This window comes from Elephas maximus, chromosome 6 (genome assembly GCF_024166365.1).
Source record: "Elephas maximus indicus isolate mEleMax1 chromosome 6, mEleMax1 primary haplotype, whole genome shotgun sequence".
NCBI lineage: Eukaryota > Metazoa > Chordata > Mammalia > Proboscidea > Elephantidae > Elephas > Elephas maximus.
Window position 1 is genome coordinate 143,213,154 of NC_064824.1, and position 16,032 is coordinate 143,229,185.

Here is a 16,032-nt window from a genome sequence, read left to right on the forward strand (position 1 = left end):
AGGTCACGGTATCTGCTACAGAATAACCCGGGGTAGGAGGGTGAGGGGTAGAGGAAGCAGTATTAGCCTGGACCTGATAGTGGGTGAACCTGGACGATCAGTGGTAGCTGGGGGTTTTCATACTCTACTTTTGGATGTGTTTGAACTTTTTCCTGGTGTTTTAAGATAATTGTGGTAGTGGGCATTCCTGCCTAATTAGCGATTGTAATTTAAATAGTTTAGCACTCCATTGTTTGGAGAATAACATTTGCCCTTGGTTTTCAAAAATAACCTGAGTTATATTTAAGCAATTGTCTTCTGCAAATATAATTAGTGTTTTTGTTAGGCTTGGTGGTGGATTTTATCATTCGCCACATCAGCATCTATTTATGGTACATTTTCTCTTTTAATCTGTTTTGTAATGGCTTATATGGATAGAGGCTTTTGGTACATTTCTGGAATCTTAATTATTAGCAAGTATTTTAATTTATATTCATGAGTGAGATTGATCTATAGTTTGTGTCTGTGTGGTTTTTTTTTGGTGTGTCTCTTCTCGGGTTTGTTATGAAAGCTATGCTGTCTTCATGAAATAAGTCGGAGTGCTTTTCCTTTTTTGCAACTGCTTCGAATGTCAGCTGACGACAGAAGTACCTGTCTAGACTTAGGTGGAATTAAGCTCCGACTCTGGCCAGGCGGGGCTTCTTTTTGCTGGTGCTCACCAATCAGCCGTTCAGTGAGAGGCTAGTTTTCCAGTTCTTGCTTCAGTTCTGCCAGATTTTCAAATCTGTGTTCACCTTGCTACACACAGTATCTCCGGTGTCTGTGATTACACCTTCTTTTCTGCATTTGCTCTTTTTTTGTTAATTATTGTTGTCAGGTGCCATAGAGTCAGTTCTGACCCGTAGCGACTCTGTGTAGCGACTCTGTGTACGATCCAACGAAACGCTGCCAGGTCTTGCGCCATCCTCATAATCGTGATGCTTCATCCATTGTTGCAGCCACTGTGTTAATCCATCTCATCGAGGGTCTTCCTCTTTTTCACTGACTTACTACTTTACCAAGCACGATGTCCTTATCCAGGGACTGATTCTTCCTGATAACATGTCCAAAGTATGCCGAGATGTAGTATCGCCATCCTTGCTTCTAGGAAGGATTCTGGTTGTACTTCTTCCATGAGAGATGTGTTCATTCTTTTGGCAGTCGGTGGTATGTTCAATATTCTTCACCAGCACCATAATTCAAAGACGTCAGTTCTTCAGCTTTCCTTATTCGTTGTCCAGCTTTTGCGTGCATGCCAGGTGATTAAAAACATCATGGCCTGGATCAGGTGCACCTTAGTCCTCAAAGTGACATCTTTGTTTTTTAACACTTTAAAGAAGTCTTTTGCGGCTGATTTGCCCAAAGCAGTGCATTGTCTGGTTTCTTGATTGCTGCTTCCATGCATCCAGGTAAAATGAAATCCTTGACAACTTCAGTCTGTTTTCCATTTATCATGGTGTTGCTCATTGGTCCAGTTGTGAGGATTTTTGTCTTCGTTATGTTGAGGTGTAATCCACACTGAAGGCTGTGGTCTTTGATCTTCATTAGTAAGTGCTTCAAGTCCTCTTCACTTTCAGTAAGCAGAGTTGTGTCGTCTGTATAACATGGGTTGTTTATGAGTCTTCCACCAATCCTGGTGCCCCATTCTTCCTCATATAGTTCAGCTTCTTGGATTATTTGCTCAGCATACAGATTGAATAGGTATGGTGAAAGGATACAACCCTGACACGTACCTTTCCTGACTTTAAACCACACAGTATCCCCTTGTTCCCTTTGAACGACTGCCTCTTGGTCTATGTACAGTTTCTTTGAAGCTTGTGGAAATTTGCTCCAGAGAACCAGCTTTGGATTTATTTACCTTTCTGTCTGGTTTTTCTCTTTATTAATTCCTTCTTCCTGTTTTCTTTTGAATTAATTTGTTCATTTCCTGACATCTTAAGGACCAAGTTTTATATTTTCAGTGTTTTTTAATAATGAACACTGTGTAAAACCCAAATTCTTAAGAGTCTATGGAGCTTTTGCCATGTCCCATAGATTTGGCTTTTGTCTTTCCTTTGCTCTCTAGATAGCTCGTAGTTTGCTTTTGCTCCCAGGGCTATCCAGGAATGTTCGAAACATTGAGGGTTATGTTCTATCAGGTCCCTCCCCCCCCCCAATTTTGGCAGTTTGTGATCTGGGAATTTCAACTGTACAAGTCTGTTTTAAAATTTGTTTAGATTTTCTTTTATGGTGTATATGAGTCAGAGTTCTCCAGAGAAAGAGAACTAGTAGGGATGGGTAGATAGATGGATGAGTGGATATATTGATTTTAAGGAATTGGGAAACTCAGTTGTGGGGGCTGGCAAGCCTGAAACCTGTAGGGCAAGCGGGCAGGCCGAAAACTTGGGCAGGTTTTCTGTGTCATAGCCTTGAGACTGAATTCCTTCTTCCTGGGAAACATCAGTTTTTGCTCTTAAGACCTTCAACTGATTGAGATCCACCCACATTATCCAGGCAATCTCCTTAAAGTCAGCTGATTGTAATGTTAATCATATCTACAAAATACTTTCACAGCAGTATTTAGGCTTGTGTTTGACCAAACAGCTGGGCACCCCAGTCCAGCCAAGTGGAGGCATAAAGTCAACTATCACATGGCAGGTACATAATAATTTTTTCAGCTTTTAAGAAATTTATTTCCTTTAGTCTATTGTTTTGAGGTTTTCTATATCTGTTGAATTTATCGATTATAGTAAAGGTGGAAACAACGAACAAGGATCAGTAGTTGGGCAACAAGGCCTTGGTGATAGAAACGACGCCGGAGATGGCGTGATAGAATTTTGCAAGACCAACGACCTCTTCATTGGAAATACCTTTTTTCAACAACAGAAACAGTGACTGTACCTGTGGACCTCGCCCGATAGGATACTCAGGAATCAAATCAGCTGTATCTGTGGAAAGAGGATAGAGAAGCTCAGTATCGTCAATCAGGACAAAGCCAGGGACCGACTGCGAATAGGCCGTCAGCTGTTCCTATGCAAGTTCATGTGGAAGCTGAAGAAAGTTAGAACGAGTCCGCATGAGTGACCTTGAGTATGTCCTGCTTGGTTTTGGAGACCGTCTCAAGAATAGGTTCGACGCATTGAACAGTAATAACTGAAGACCAGACAGGTTGTGAGATGACACCAAGAACATCAGACGTGAAGAAAGCAGAACATCAGACGTGAAGAAAGCAAAACGTCATTAAAAAGATGAGAAAGAAAGAAAGAAAAGACCAAAATACATGTCAGATGAAACTCTGAAACTTGCTCTTGGACATAGAGTAGCTAAAGCAAATGGAAGGAATGATGAAGTAGAACAACCGAACAGTGGATTTCAAAGGGCGTATGAGGAGACAGAGTATTACAATGAAACGTGCAAATACCTAGAGTTAGAAAACCAAAAGGGAAGAACACATTTGGCATTTCCCAAGCTGAGAGAACTAAAGAAAAAACGCAAGCCTCCCTTGGCAATATTGAAGGATTCTTTTTTTTTTTGTGGGCTAAGTATTAAAGATGCAGGAAACATCAAAAGAAACGGAAGGAATACACAGAGTCACTGTACCAAAAAGAATTGCTCGACATTTGGCCATTTCAAGAGGTAGGATATGATCAAGAATCGATGGTATTTAAGGAAGAAGTCCGAGCTGCGCTGAAAGCATTGGCAAAAAACAAGGCTTCGGGAATTGACGGAATCCCAAGTGAGATGCTGAAACAGAGAGATGCAGCACTGGAAATGCTCACTTGTCTATGTCAAGAAATGTGGAAGACAGGAACCTGGCCAACTGACTGGAAGAGATCCATATTTGTGCCCATTCCAAAGAAAAGTGACCCAACAGAATGTGAAAATTATCAAACAATATCATTAATATTACACACAAGTAAAATTTTGCCGAAGAAAATTCAAAAAGGTTTGCAACAGTGTATTGATAGGGAACTGCCAGAAGTTAAAGGCAGATTCAGAAGAGGATGTGGAATGAGGGATATCATTGCTGATGTCAGATGGATACTGGCTGAAGGCAAAGAACACCAGAAAGGTGTTTGCCTGTGTTTTATTGATCATGTGAAAGCTTTTAATTGTGTGGATCATAACAAATTATGGAGAGCATCGCGAAGCATGGGAATTCCAGAACACTTAATTGTGCTTGGAAACCCTGGTGCCGTAGTGGTTAAGTGCTACTGCTGCTAACCAAAGGGCTGGCAATTCGAATCCGCCAGGCGCTCCTTGGAAACTCTGTGGGGCAGTTCTACTCTTGTTCCATAGGATCGCCATGAGCCAGAATCGACTCAGTGGCCCTGGGTTTGGTTTTTAATTGTGCTCATGAGGAACCTGTACATAGACCAAGTGGGAGTCCTTTGAACAGAACAAGGGAATACTGCATGTTTTAAAAGCAGGAAAGGTGTGCTTTGGGATTGTATTTCACCATATTTACTCAATCTGTATGCTAAGCAAATAATCTGAGAAGCTGGACTCTGTGAAGAACAAGGAGGCATCAGAATTGGAGGCAGACTCATTAGCAATCTGAGATGTGCAGATGACACGATCTTGCTGAAAGCGAAGAGGACTTGAAGCACTTACTATTAAAGATCAAAGACCACAGCCTTCAGTTTTTATTATTTCTAAACATAAAACAAAAATCCTCATAACTGGACCAATAAGCAACATCATGGTAAATGGAGAAAATGTTGAAGTTGCCAAGGATTTCATTTTACTTGGTTTCACAGTCAATATCCATGAGAACAATGGGGAAATCAAATCACATGGTAGCTAACGACAACACGTATATGTGTTGCATTGGGCAAATCTGCTGTAAAAGACCTCTGTAAAGTGTTAAAAAGCAAAGATGTCCCTTTAAGGACTAAGGTGCACCTGACCTAAGCCATGGTATTTTCAGTCATCTCATATGCGTGCAAAAGCTGGACCGGGAAAAGGAAGATCGAAGAAGAACCGATGCCTTGAATTGTAGTGTTGGCGAAGGATATTGAAATACACCAGGGACTGCCAGGAAGAGTGAACAGATCTGCTTTGGAAGAAGTACAGCCAAATGCTCCTTAGAAGCGAGGATGGCAAGACATTGTCTCACGTACTTTGGACACGTTATCAGGAGGGACCGTTCCCTGGAAAAGGGTATCATGCTCGGCAAAGTCAGGAGTCAGCGAAAGAGGTAGAACCTCGACAAGATGGATTGACCCAGTGGCGGCAACAGTGGGCTCAAACAGCAATGATTATGAGGATGGCGCAGGACTGAGCAGCGTTCCCTTCTGTTGTAGATGGGGTCGCCATGAGTCTGGACCAACTTGATGGCACCCAGCAACGGCAGCACTGAGTCCTTCTCTGGCCTTGCTCGTGTTGTGTTGTCTGAGTCTCTCCAGTTCTGAGGGAAGTGTGTTAGTCTCACACTTGGATTGTACTTTGATGATGTTCACCTTGTGTTTTTCATAGTCTTTGGTTTATGTATTATCTGCTGTGATTTTTTTTGTTTATTGAGGTGTTTGAGTCTTACACGTGCTTTATAAATTGTTCCTTCATCATTACCGCCTGATGTCCCTTTTGTTGTTAGCCCTTTCACCCTAATTCCCAGTTAACAACGTCCCGTCCTCTATGTCTGCTCTCATCTGATATCTCCGAGCCTGACCCTTTGTTTTCAGCCTTCGTTGCCATTTTAAGTGTGTTTCTTCCACACACAGCATATAACTGGGTTTGTTTGTTTTCACCACAATCTGTTTTTTAAGTAGAGAGAATTTGGTTCTTTCACATTTAGATTGATGACTAATATTTTTGAATTTCGTGCCTTTCCTCGTGGAGCCTTTTGTCATGGTTTATAATTACTGTTGATTTGTTTTCTCTTGTTCTGTTTCCATGTTCTTGTTGGTTTTGATCAAGTTGCCATTTTTTTCTCTTCTTGAGTTTTAAGTTCCACTGTAATTTTTCCTCTTCTTTTATAATCAGACACTTATCTTTGTATTGTTTGAAAACAAGATATCAGCTATTTCCACACCCAAGACCACCTTTATTCCATCTGACTCCCTCACCTCTCCCTTTAGAGAGTTTGCTGCTTTATTCTCATTCCTGTCCCCAACTCTTAGATTGGCTGAGGTAGTTTAATATTCTTAGTTCTGGACTATTAACATAATTTTTCCAGGTGGGCTTTCTATAAAGGGAACTGAATTCACTCCTGTGTTGCCTAATCCCAGCAGTCTAGTTAATGTACAGACCCTGGACTTGCTCTGCTCAGGAAGCTTTTCTTCTGTTATGACTCTTTCCTTCTGTCCCTTTTCCTTCAGCTGGAACCTTGTTGTTAGCAAATAGGTGTCTGGGCTCTCCTCCAAGGCTCTTACCTTCTGCCCATGATTTCCTTCGCCCTGTGTTTTTGCTTCGTGCTTTAGGATTTCTTATATTTGATCTTCCAAGTTTCACTTTTAGTCTCAACTGTGACCTTTCTTTTAATTCAGCTACCAGAGGTCTAGTTCGAAAATCATATTTTTTCAGTGTGGAAGGTTTTATTTATTTTTTTCTTTCCCCAAATACTGTATTTGAATCTTCATCATCATCATGTTTTCTGGTTCAGTGTTGCCTTCCTCCTCCTGCCGTTTGGGGGTGAGGGAAATGAGGGCACACCCACATGGCCCATCACCCTCCTCCTCCCCAGTCCTCACTCCTGGGGCCTCTGCTCACCATTCCGTTACCTACCCGTGACCTACTGCATTCCTTCCTTGGCCAGAGGGTTCTCAGAATCATGTCCAGGTTCTCCTCTGGTGTGGCGTTTCCGTGTTCCTTCACTGTTGTCTTAATGCCATGACCTAGGCTTGGATCATTGTGGGGAGTCCAGATCTAGCTTTAGCCAGGCATTCCTAGATGGAGCTCTATACTTCACCCAGCATTCCTTTTTCTCACCCTTAATACTCATCTTTCATAGCAAGAAGCACTTCAGAGTCTGTGTGAGTATCTCTTACCCATTCTCACACCCCCTTCCCACCTAGACAGTGGGCCACTACGGAGGAGAACCAAGAACTAAGACTGCAAACTATATCTTGACAGATCCTGCTAATGGTGTACCTTGGTTAGACCAGGCCACACATAGGGCGTGTGGTTTCATTTCTTCAGAAGTCGTTGGGTATATTTTCCTTGAAAAGGAAAACTTGAGGGTACATTACTCAGGATTGTTAAGTTTAGCTTTGAGAAAAATGGGGAGTCAGAAGTGATAGAAGCTTTCTCTAGTAAGTTTTATAAGCTCAGCAGGAATCAATCTGACTGCAGTCCTACCTCCTGGCCTTGTTACCAAGGTCAGCCCACAGACCCCATATCCCAGAGCTCCAGGGCCTGTGAATTTGGTGTAGAAATCCCACGTATCACTAAGACTGGCACCTGACTTCTTACTTGGTCCTTCTGTCCATTCTCTCTTGCCTACAGTTGTAGCTCACATTGTTTCATGTGCCAGGCAGGATCATAACCTAGTTCTTAAAGGGCACTAGAAATCTCAAAAAGATGGCACCTGTCAGGTTATAGCTCCACACAGTGGCGCCTCTTCCTCCCTGAAAGATTGCAAAGAGAGAAGGAATTACAGAGCTCCAGAGGCTGGGGAAGCACGTCTTTTTCTTGGATCCTAATACCTAGTGTACGATAAGTACTGGAAAAAAGGTTTGAGTGTTGAAATTATGGAGTATATATATGGTGCATACATGTATATGGCTTTTTAAAATATCAGCATCTAGTTTTATAAATCTAATTCGTCTTTATACTGAGAGATGATTTCAGCATTTCTGGGTATTTGATAAAACTGAGAAGCTAAGTAAGACAGAAGCTGTTGATGACATACATAAGTCAATTATAGATCGATTCATAACAAATTCGTGTGTGTGTGCATAATATACACATACGTATGTATGTGTATACACGCATACATGCGTATATATGTATGTGTACATACAGGTACACATGTACACATATACATATCTGTTTTTCAACAGGTTGAGGAAATTTCACTCAAGATGTCTAAGGTAAGAGATCACGCTTCCTGAATCTACAGTGTAAAGAGAAACTGTCTACATATCAGGAGAAACTGTTGATAGTCAAGATCCCCAGTGTTTACTTAATTTAATACATTTGATTCGTTAAGACCAGGAGAGCTCTCATTCAGTGGTCACCCTAAAAGCTTTGTGTGTTCTGTTTTCAGATTTCCATTATCTTGTTTCTAAATATATCAGTAAAAATCCTTTTTGCCTCCTTAGATCATTCCCAGTAGACTAATCAAATAATCATTTAAAATCTGATAATTTATACTGATGAAATGGATGGGACTCTTAGACTCGATGAATTGGCTTGGGAATGAGCTGGGGGTCCTGAGCCAGTTCTCAGAGACGTGCCGGCGAAAGAGAGCTTGTGGTTAAAATTGCAGATAGTTGCTGCACTTTGTCTTTTTTTTTTTTTGAGTCATTGCTGTCAGATGTATAATCTTCATGCCCATTTTAATTTTTTATAGAAGTATTTTTAGTTGTGGACATAGTGTGGAACACAGATAAACAAAAGGAGAGAAGAAAAATTAGCCTTAGTCCCACGACTTGGAAATAATCACTGGTAGATATTCTTTTCATACCTATAGTTATCATTTTTTTTTTTAACTCTTTTCTCGTTTTCAGTAAATATTTTTTAATAGTTGCACGAGGGTACCATTCGTTTGGCCAGCTCCTTTTTTACTGAGTCCCTGGGTGGTGCACATGATTTACATGCGCGGCTGCTACCTGAAGGGTTGGAGGTTTGAGTCCGACCAGAGGTGCCTCGAGAAAAAGCCCTGGTGATCTCCTGCTGAAAATTCAGCCATGAAAGCCCTGTGGGGCCCAGTTCTGCGCTGGCACAAGCGGTGTCACCAGGGGCCTGAGTCCACTCGATGACAGCTGGTTTTCTTTTGCCTAAAGTACCATATTCTTTAATGCCAGAACTTCTGTGAAGTCTGTCTCAACAGTGACCACTTAAGAGTTTTCTTTTGCCTAATGTTTTATTATTGAAAATTTTCTGGCATACAGAAGTATAGAAGGACTTTTACGGGGACACCCCATGCCCCGCTCAGATTCTGCAGCTTGACTTGCTTTATCGCGTCTCCCTCTGTCCTCCCTCTTCTCACTTACCAGGAACATGATGCTTCCGTGTAGTCGGTTGTCCCCTCACGTGGTGAGGCTGTTCTGTGGAGCCAGGGGTGCAGCAGGAGAGATGACATTTTCACAGGTGCTTCACACCTGATGCCTGGGAGTGTTTGCTTACAAACCTCTAGATCTAAGTTTAGCTAAATTTGCTGAACGCAGCCGCTGTCCGATTTGGCATTACTTTATAAGCTTGACTGACCTTCTTGTAGTCCCATAGATAATTCTCAGGTGAAAATTCAAAATTGCACCAGGGTGAATTAAATGTGGCCTGTTCTTTTATGTATTGCTAAATTGCTGAACAGGACACTGATAACCAAAATGTCAGTTTTAGGTGGTATATAGTTAAGAAATTATACTGGATTGGTTTTTTTTCTTTTGAATACGTGTTCTTAAGTGAATACTATCACTTTTCTAATAAAAGCTTGACTTTTTGGAAGTGTCGATTTACACATAACTTTTAATTTTTGAGAATTTGTGATACCTGTATTTGTCCCAGATCTAACTGATTGTTTTAAAAGCGACCACTAAAGTGTTTATTTACTCTTTTTTTTTTAAATCTCATTTTAGCAGCAGCCAGCTCAGTTCATAAATCCAGAAACACCTGGCTATGTTGGATTTGCCAATCTTCCTAATCAAGTTCACCGAAAGTCAGTGAAAAAAGGTTTCGAGTTCACACTAATGGTTGTTGGTAAGAAATTAATTTAATGATAGATTACGTAAATATTTGATAATCATTAAGTAAATGTAATAAATTATTAAGTGACCAAATCATGTGGATGTACCCCTGTCTCAGAGTTTGGAGTGTAATAATATGACTTACAAAGTTGGAGGGAAAGCTCTTTGTTGGCAGTCAGAGAACTGGGGAGCTTGAAAAAATGTATATCATTTGGAGATTCCTCCGGAGTAGTGAAGTATTTTTTCTGTCACTTCCTTATTTTATGTAGTAAAAGTTTTTACTCGTGGTGGCCAGTGTCTAGAACTGCTGTGTCATGGATTGAATTGTGTTTCCCAAAAGTATGTGTCAGCTTGGCTGGGCCGTGATTCCCAGTATTGTGTGATTGGCCACCGTTTTATTGTCTGATGTGATTTTCCGATGTGTTGTAAATCCTACCTCTGAGGTTTATGAGGCAGGATTAGAGGCAATTACATTAATGAGGCAGGACTCAATTTACAAGATTAGGTAGTATCAAGTCAATCTCTTTTGAGATATAAAAGAGAAATGAGCAGAGGGACAGGGGAACCTCATACCATCAAGAAAGTAGTGCCAGGAACAAAGTGCTTCCTTTAGACTCGGAGTCCCTGCACTGAGAAGCTCCTGGACCAAGGGAAGATTGATGACAAGGACCTTCCCCTGGAGCTGGCACCCTGAATTCAGACTTCTAGCCTAGTGGACCGTGAGAAGATAAACTTCCGTTTAGGCCATCTACTTGTGGTATTTCTGTTAAAGCGGCACTGGATAAGTCCCCTAACGGTCCGTGCCTCCTCACACCCCAGCCTTTCCTTGTCTCTTCACCCTGATGGGCCGAGTGTCCCTGTCCTGCCGTCCTTATGCCTCACCCCCATCCCACCCTTGCACCCAGCACGTGACAGGAGCTGCATGCAGGGGAGGCCTCCCATCAGGGCCTTCCGGAAAGGGAAGTGTTCTTGTTACGTGTTGTTGGAGAAGGAAGCAGCGCTCTCTCATTGTTTAAAAACTGAGAAGTAAACATGTATGAAGATGTTCCCACAGGTCAGAAAGCTCTGCGTTCCCAGACATCCCAGCCTGAGTCACATTTTGTTTTTACCCAGAGTTTCCAAAGATAGAACATCTGTTAAGAGTAGAATCTGAAGGTTCTGTGGCAGTTTACCTGTTGGGATTTCAAAATGAAGGGGAGGTCTTACCTGCTTTTGTTTATCTCCTGGTGCCCCCTTGTGCCTGAGACTTACATTTCTGACATGTAAACTCTGAACCTCACTCATCCTCTGCACTTTGTCATCACTCTTGTGACTTTCGTAGCACGTTTGTATTAAAGATTTTGGATGGTGATGGAATTATACTGATCCACATCTCTTCTTGTGTGTCTCTTCTCCCCCATTAATGGCACAGTCTTAGAGACCCCGAGCTGGGATGGAGATATTAGAGAACAAACGTGGACCCGAACACAGTTGGGTGCTCCCGAGGTCCAGCCCAAGCCTTTCATTTAGTAAGCCAGCCACCTGTGGACGTGCACCGGAAGCTGTTTCATGGGAGATAATCACAGATTGTTGTCAGACGCCGTAGAGTCTCATAGTGACCCTACGTACAACAGAACGAAACACTGCCCAGTCCTGCTGCATTCTCAAAATCGTTGTTATGCTTGAGCCCATTGTTGCAGCCACTGGGTCAGTCCATCTCCTTGAGAGCCTTCGTCTTTTTCGCCTACCCTCTCTTCTACCAAGCATGGTGTCCTTCTCCAGGGACTGGTCCTTCCTGGTAACATGTCCAAAGTATGTGGGACGAAGTCTTGCCATCCTTGCTTCTAAGGAACATTCTGGCTGTACTTCTTCCAAGAAAGATTTGTTCGTTCTTTTGGCAGTCCATGGTATATTCACCATTCTTCACCAGCACCATAACGCAAAGATGTCAGTTCTTCAATCTTCCTTATTCATTATCCAGCTTTCACATGCATGCCGGGCAATTGAAAACATCATAGCTTGGGTCAGGCGCACCTTAGTCTTGGAGGTGACATCTTTGCTTTTTAACACTTTAAAGAACTCTTCTGCGGCAGATTTGCCCAGTGCAGTGTGTCTCTGGATTTCTTGACTGCTGCTTCTCTGGGTGTTGATTGTGGATCCAAATAAAATGAAATCCTTGACAACTTCAGTCTTTTCACCATTTATCATTGTATTGCTCATTGGTCCAGTTGTGAGGACTTTTTGTTTTCTTTATGTTGAGGTGTAATCTATAGTGAAGGCTGTGGTCTTTGATCTTTATCAGTAAGTGCTTCAAATCCTCTTCACTTTTAGCAGGCAAGGTTGTATCATCTGCATATCGCAGGTTGTTAATGAGTCTTTTTCCAGGTCTGAAGCCCTGTTCTTCTTCATATAGTCCAACTTCTCAAATCATTTGCTCCGCGTACAGATTGAATAAGTGTGGCGAAAGGTTACAGCCCTGATGCACACCTTTCCTGACTTTAAGCCACACAATATCCCCTCGTTCTGTTTGAATGGACTGCCTCTTGATCTGTGTAGAGGTTCCTCATGAGCACAGTAAAGTGTTTTGGAATTCCCATTTTTTGCAACATTACCTGTAACTTGTTAATGATTTACAACAGTCGAATGCCCTTGCATTGTCAATGAAACACAGGTAAACTTCTCTCTGGTATTCTCTGCTTTCAGCCAAGATCCATCTGACAACAACGATACTCCTGGTTCCACGGAATTCATCTTGAATTTCCATCAGTTCGTTGTCGATGTACTGTTGCAGCCCTTTTTGAACCATCTTCAGCCAAATTTTACTTGGGTGTGATGTTAATGATATCGTTCAGTAATTTGCACATTCAGTTGGATCACCTTTCTTTGAAATGGGTATAAATAGGAATCACTTCCAGTTGGTTGCCCAGGTAGCTATCTTCCAGGCTTCTTGGTGTATGTGAGTAGGCACTTCTAGCCCTGCTTCTGTTTGTTGAAACATCCCAACTGGTACTCCATCAGTTCCTGGAGCCTTGTTACCTGCCAGTCCCTTCAGTGCAGTTTGGCCTCTTCCTTAAATACCCTCGATTCTTGATCATGTGCTGCCTCCTGAAATAGTTGAACACGGACCAGTTATTTTTAGTACAGTGACTTTGTATATTCTGTCTCTCTTCTTTTGATACTTTTTCCATTGTTTAATATTTTCCCCGTAGAATCCTTCAGTACAGCAATGCGAGGCTTTAATTTTTTTCTTTGGTTCTTTCAGCTTGAGAAATGCTAAGTGTGTTCTTCCTTTTTGTTTTTCTATTTCCAGGTGTTTGCACATGTCACTATAGTATTTTACTTTGTCTTCTTGAGCCACACTTTGAAGTCTCTCTTCAGCTCTTTTACTTCATCATTTCTTCCTTTCGCTTTAGGTCCTCCAAGTTCAGGAGCAAGTTTCTGAGTCTCTTCTGACATCCATTCTGGTCTTTTCTTTGTTTCTTGTCTTTTCAATGACTTCTTGCTTTCTTTACGTATGATGTCCTTGATGTCATTCCACAACTCTTCTGGTCTTTGGTCATTGGTATTCAACATGTTAAATCTGTTCTTCAGATGGTCTCTGAATTTAGATGGGATGTACTCAGGGTCATACTTTGACTTTCATGGACTTGTGCTAATTTTCTTCAGCTTCAACTTGAACTCACTTCTGAGAGTTGATGGTCTGTTGCACAGTAGGCCCCTGGCTTTGTTCTGACTGATGGTACTCTGCTTTTCCATTGTTTTCTTTCCATAGAATTAGTCGATTTTCCCCCCGTGCGTCTGTCAGTTGGTCATACTGTGGGGACTTGCGTGTGACTATGATGCTGGAAGCTATGTCACTGGTGTTGAGGTACCAGCAGGGCCATCCACGGCACAGAGGATTCAGCTGAGCTCCACACTAGGACAGATTGGGAAGAAGAACCTGGTGGCCTAATCCTGAGAGGAATTAAGCAATGAAAACCTTAATTACAGATGCCCCAAATACATATGAAAGTTTGCAGATTAGAAACAGTCACTGGGGTGTTATAACTCTTTTTGAAAAGAAGCTGTCTTTGCTCAAATGTTGTCTTCTCCTGCGCACCCCAGCCCCCTTTTAGCCACACTTCTGTCCACAGCTGTCGCCGCCTTCTAGGCGATAGTGATTTTGTCACCACCTTGCTGGACCCCTGAGCTCACCACGAGAGCAGAGGTTTCATCTGCCTTGTTCTCTGTCACGTCTCAGTACCTAGACTAGTGTCAGACACGCAGAAAGCATTTAGCAAATGCTGGTGAACCAACTGTAAAGGGCCCTGCCCACCGTGGATGGAAGGCTGGGCTGATGGCATAGAGCACATGCCACCGTCAGTCTTACCTCGAGCACGTATAACACGCAATCCTGGGTTCATCCTGTCCGCATTCCTCTTCATCTGTAAACACTGCAGTCTCAGCTCTGTGAACCTACACGCTTCACACTCACTCATCGGTTCTGATTCTCCCAACAGTGATGATTCTTCAGACGGACGTCGACAGGTGTGTGCATGTTGCACTGATGTGACAAGTTCGTGTCACATCTGGCACACAGCTGACGGACGTAAAGCTTAGAAGCACACGTTTGTTGAGAATTGAGCCTCAGGATAACCTGCAGGGAGGTTAGGCATTTGTTCATGCTTCTTAGAAATGAAAAAAATCAGTCAGCAGTCACTTAAGGTCTGTGCCTTCTTCTAATACAAAATTTAATTTTTCATTGTTTGCATGTTCTTTGAAGTTAAATTTGAAGTATTTGGAATGTGTAATTGCAGTAGCTGAGAAATTCCTGACTCATTACATGCTTTAACAAACACTGTGCCCAGATGGGTTACCGCACATTCACCTGCATGAGCTGGAGGTGCTGGACGCGGGGTGGCTGGACTCGGGGTGGCTGGACGCAGTGGCTGCGTGGTGGGAAATGGGGGTGAACTGACGGGAGGAAGGGTGGCCCCCGCCTTGAGGGGAAATGTGGAGTGACTGTGAAGGAGCCTTGGTTGTCCCACTCAGGTAGCATCCTCTGTGGCTGCCCTGCTGTCCGCGGCTCGGGAAGCAGGAGCGCTGTCATCGTCACTGGACAGGTGCATTCGGGGTTTTCTGAAATGTGACAGGTTTAACGATTTGCAGAGCTTGTAGCTGAAAACCTACTTCGCATCCTGTTCATCGAAGAAAAAAGGACCAGCTGCTAAAGTTCACTCCCCATGTCCGTGAAGACAGATTACGTTTCTGACCATATGATCCGGTAGAGGACAGACCCTGAGTCCCACAGAGCTGGACTCAGACGTAGCCCAGGCCAAGGACCTGCCTCGAGCATATTTCCTTGTCTGAGAGACAAGATGGCTGTGCCTCGCCACTCAGACATTGCGAGAAGTACATGGAGTGACGCTGGTGAGGTTCTGAGCCAGTGCCCGGCCTCAGAAACCTCCAAAGACTTAATTGTCTCTGTGCCACGTAGATATGGTTGTGACAGGGTTTTCCCTCCCACTAAAGGTGAATCTGGACTGGGAAAGTCGACACTCATAAACAGCCTGTTCCTGACCGACCTCTACCCAGAAAGAGTCATACCTGGAGCTGCAGGTAAGGACCCACGTCCTGCCCTGAGCGCGGTTCTGTGTGAAAGGTGATGGGGAGTGCCCAGGGAGTGTTTTATGCCGTGGCCCTCTGTGTGTGCGTGTGTACGTGCATGTGTATGTGCTTTGCTTGGCTTTAAACATGGGACACGTCATGTAGGAGGTAGGGAGTGGTGTGCTGTACCTGGGGCCACAGAACTTGGTTATGGAATCTTTGAGCACATATGTGTCCTCTCTGAAATGGTGACAGTCTCTCCTGTACTGTCTGTCTGGTGGGGGGGTCAAGTGGGTGTTTTATCCTGTGACACGCTGTAAGAGAAGATCACTGTAGGCGTGGATATGGTCTGGCTGTTTAATCAGCTGTCTGAGTGTCCCTGTGCAGGGCACCAGCGCCCACATGTGCTCATAGGGTGTACAGATGGGGTGCTGAGTCAGGGCCGGAATGGGCTCACGCAGCAGGAATGAGAGTTCTTTACTTATGTTCCCAGAATCAGCTTTTAAGTAAGTTCGTAAGTTATTTTCTGTTTTCTCTGTCCCAAAAACAGAAATTAGCATTTTTAATCTTGGAGTCTTAACCTTCCCAGGCATCACATTTACCTTGGCCTCAACTTTCCTTC

At 43.1% G+C, this 16,032-nt stretch overlaps 1 protein-coding gene across 2 annotated transcripts in view; it reads left to right on the forward strand.

Annotated features, from left to right (window-relative positions):
• The window catches only part of SEPTIN2 (septin 2), a 44,773-nt gene that overhangs the window by 3,561 nt on the left and 25,180 nt on the right, over positions 1–16,032 (forward strand). The window contains exons 2-4 of one of the 2 annotated variants that reach the window (XM_049888721.1): positions 8,001–8,030; positions 9,738–9,858; positions 15,336–15,422. In XM_049888721.1, coding sequence (XP_049744678.1) covers positions 8,022–8,030; positions 9,738–9,858; positions 15,336–15,422 — 217 coding nt within the window. In that variant the 5' untranslated portion in view covers positions 8,001–8,021. The remainder of the gene's footprint in view (positions 1–8,000; positions 8,031–9,737; positions 9,859–15,335; positions 15,423–16,032) is intronic. The other variant, XM_049888722.1, reaches the window with a different exon arrangement.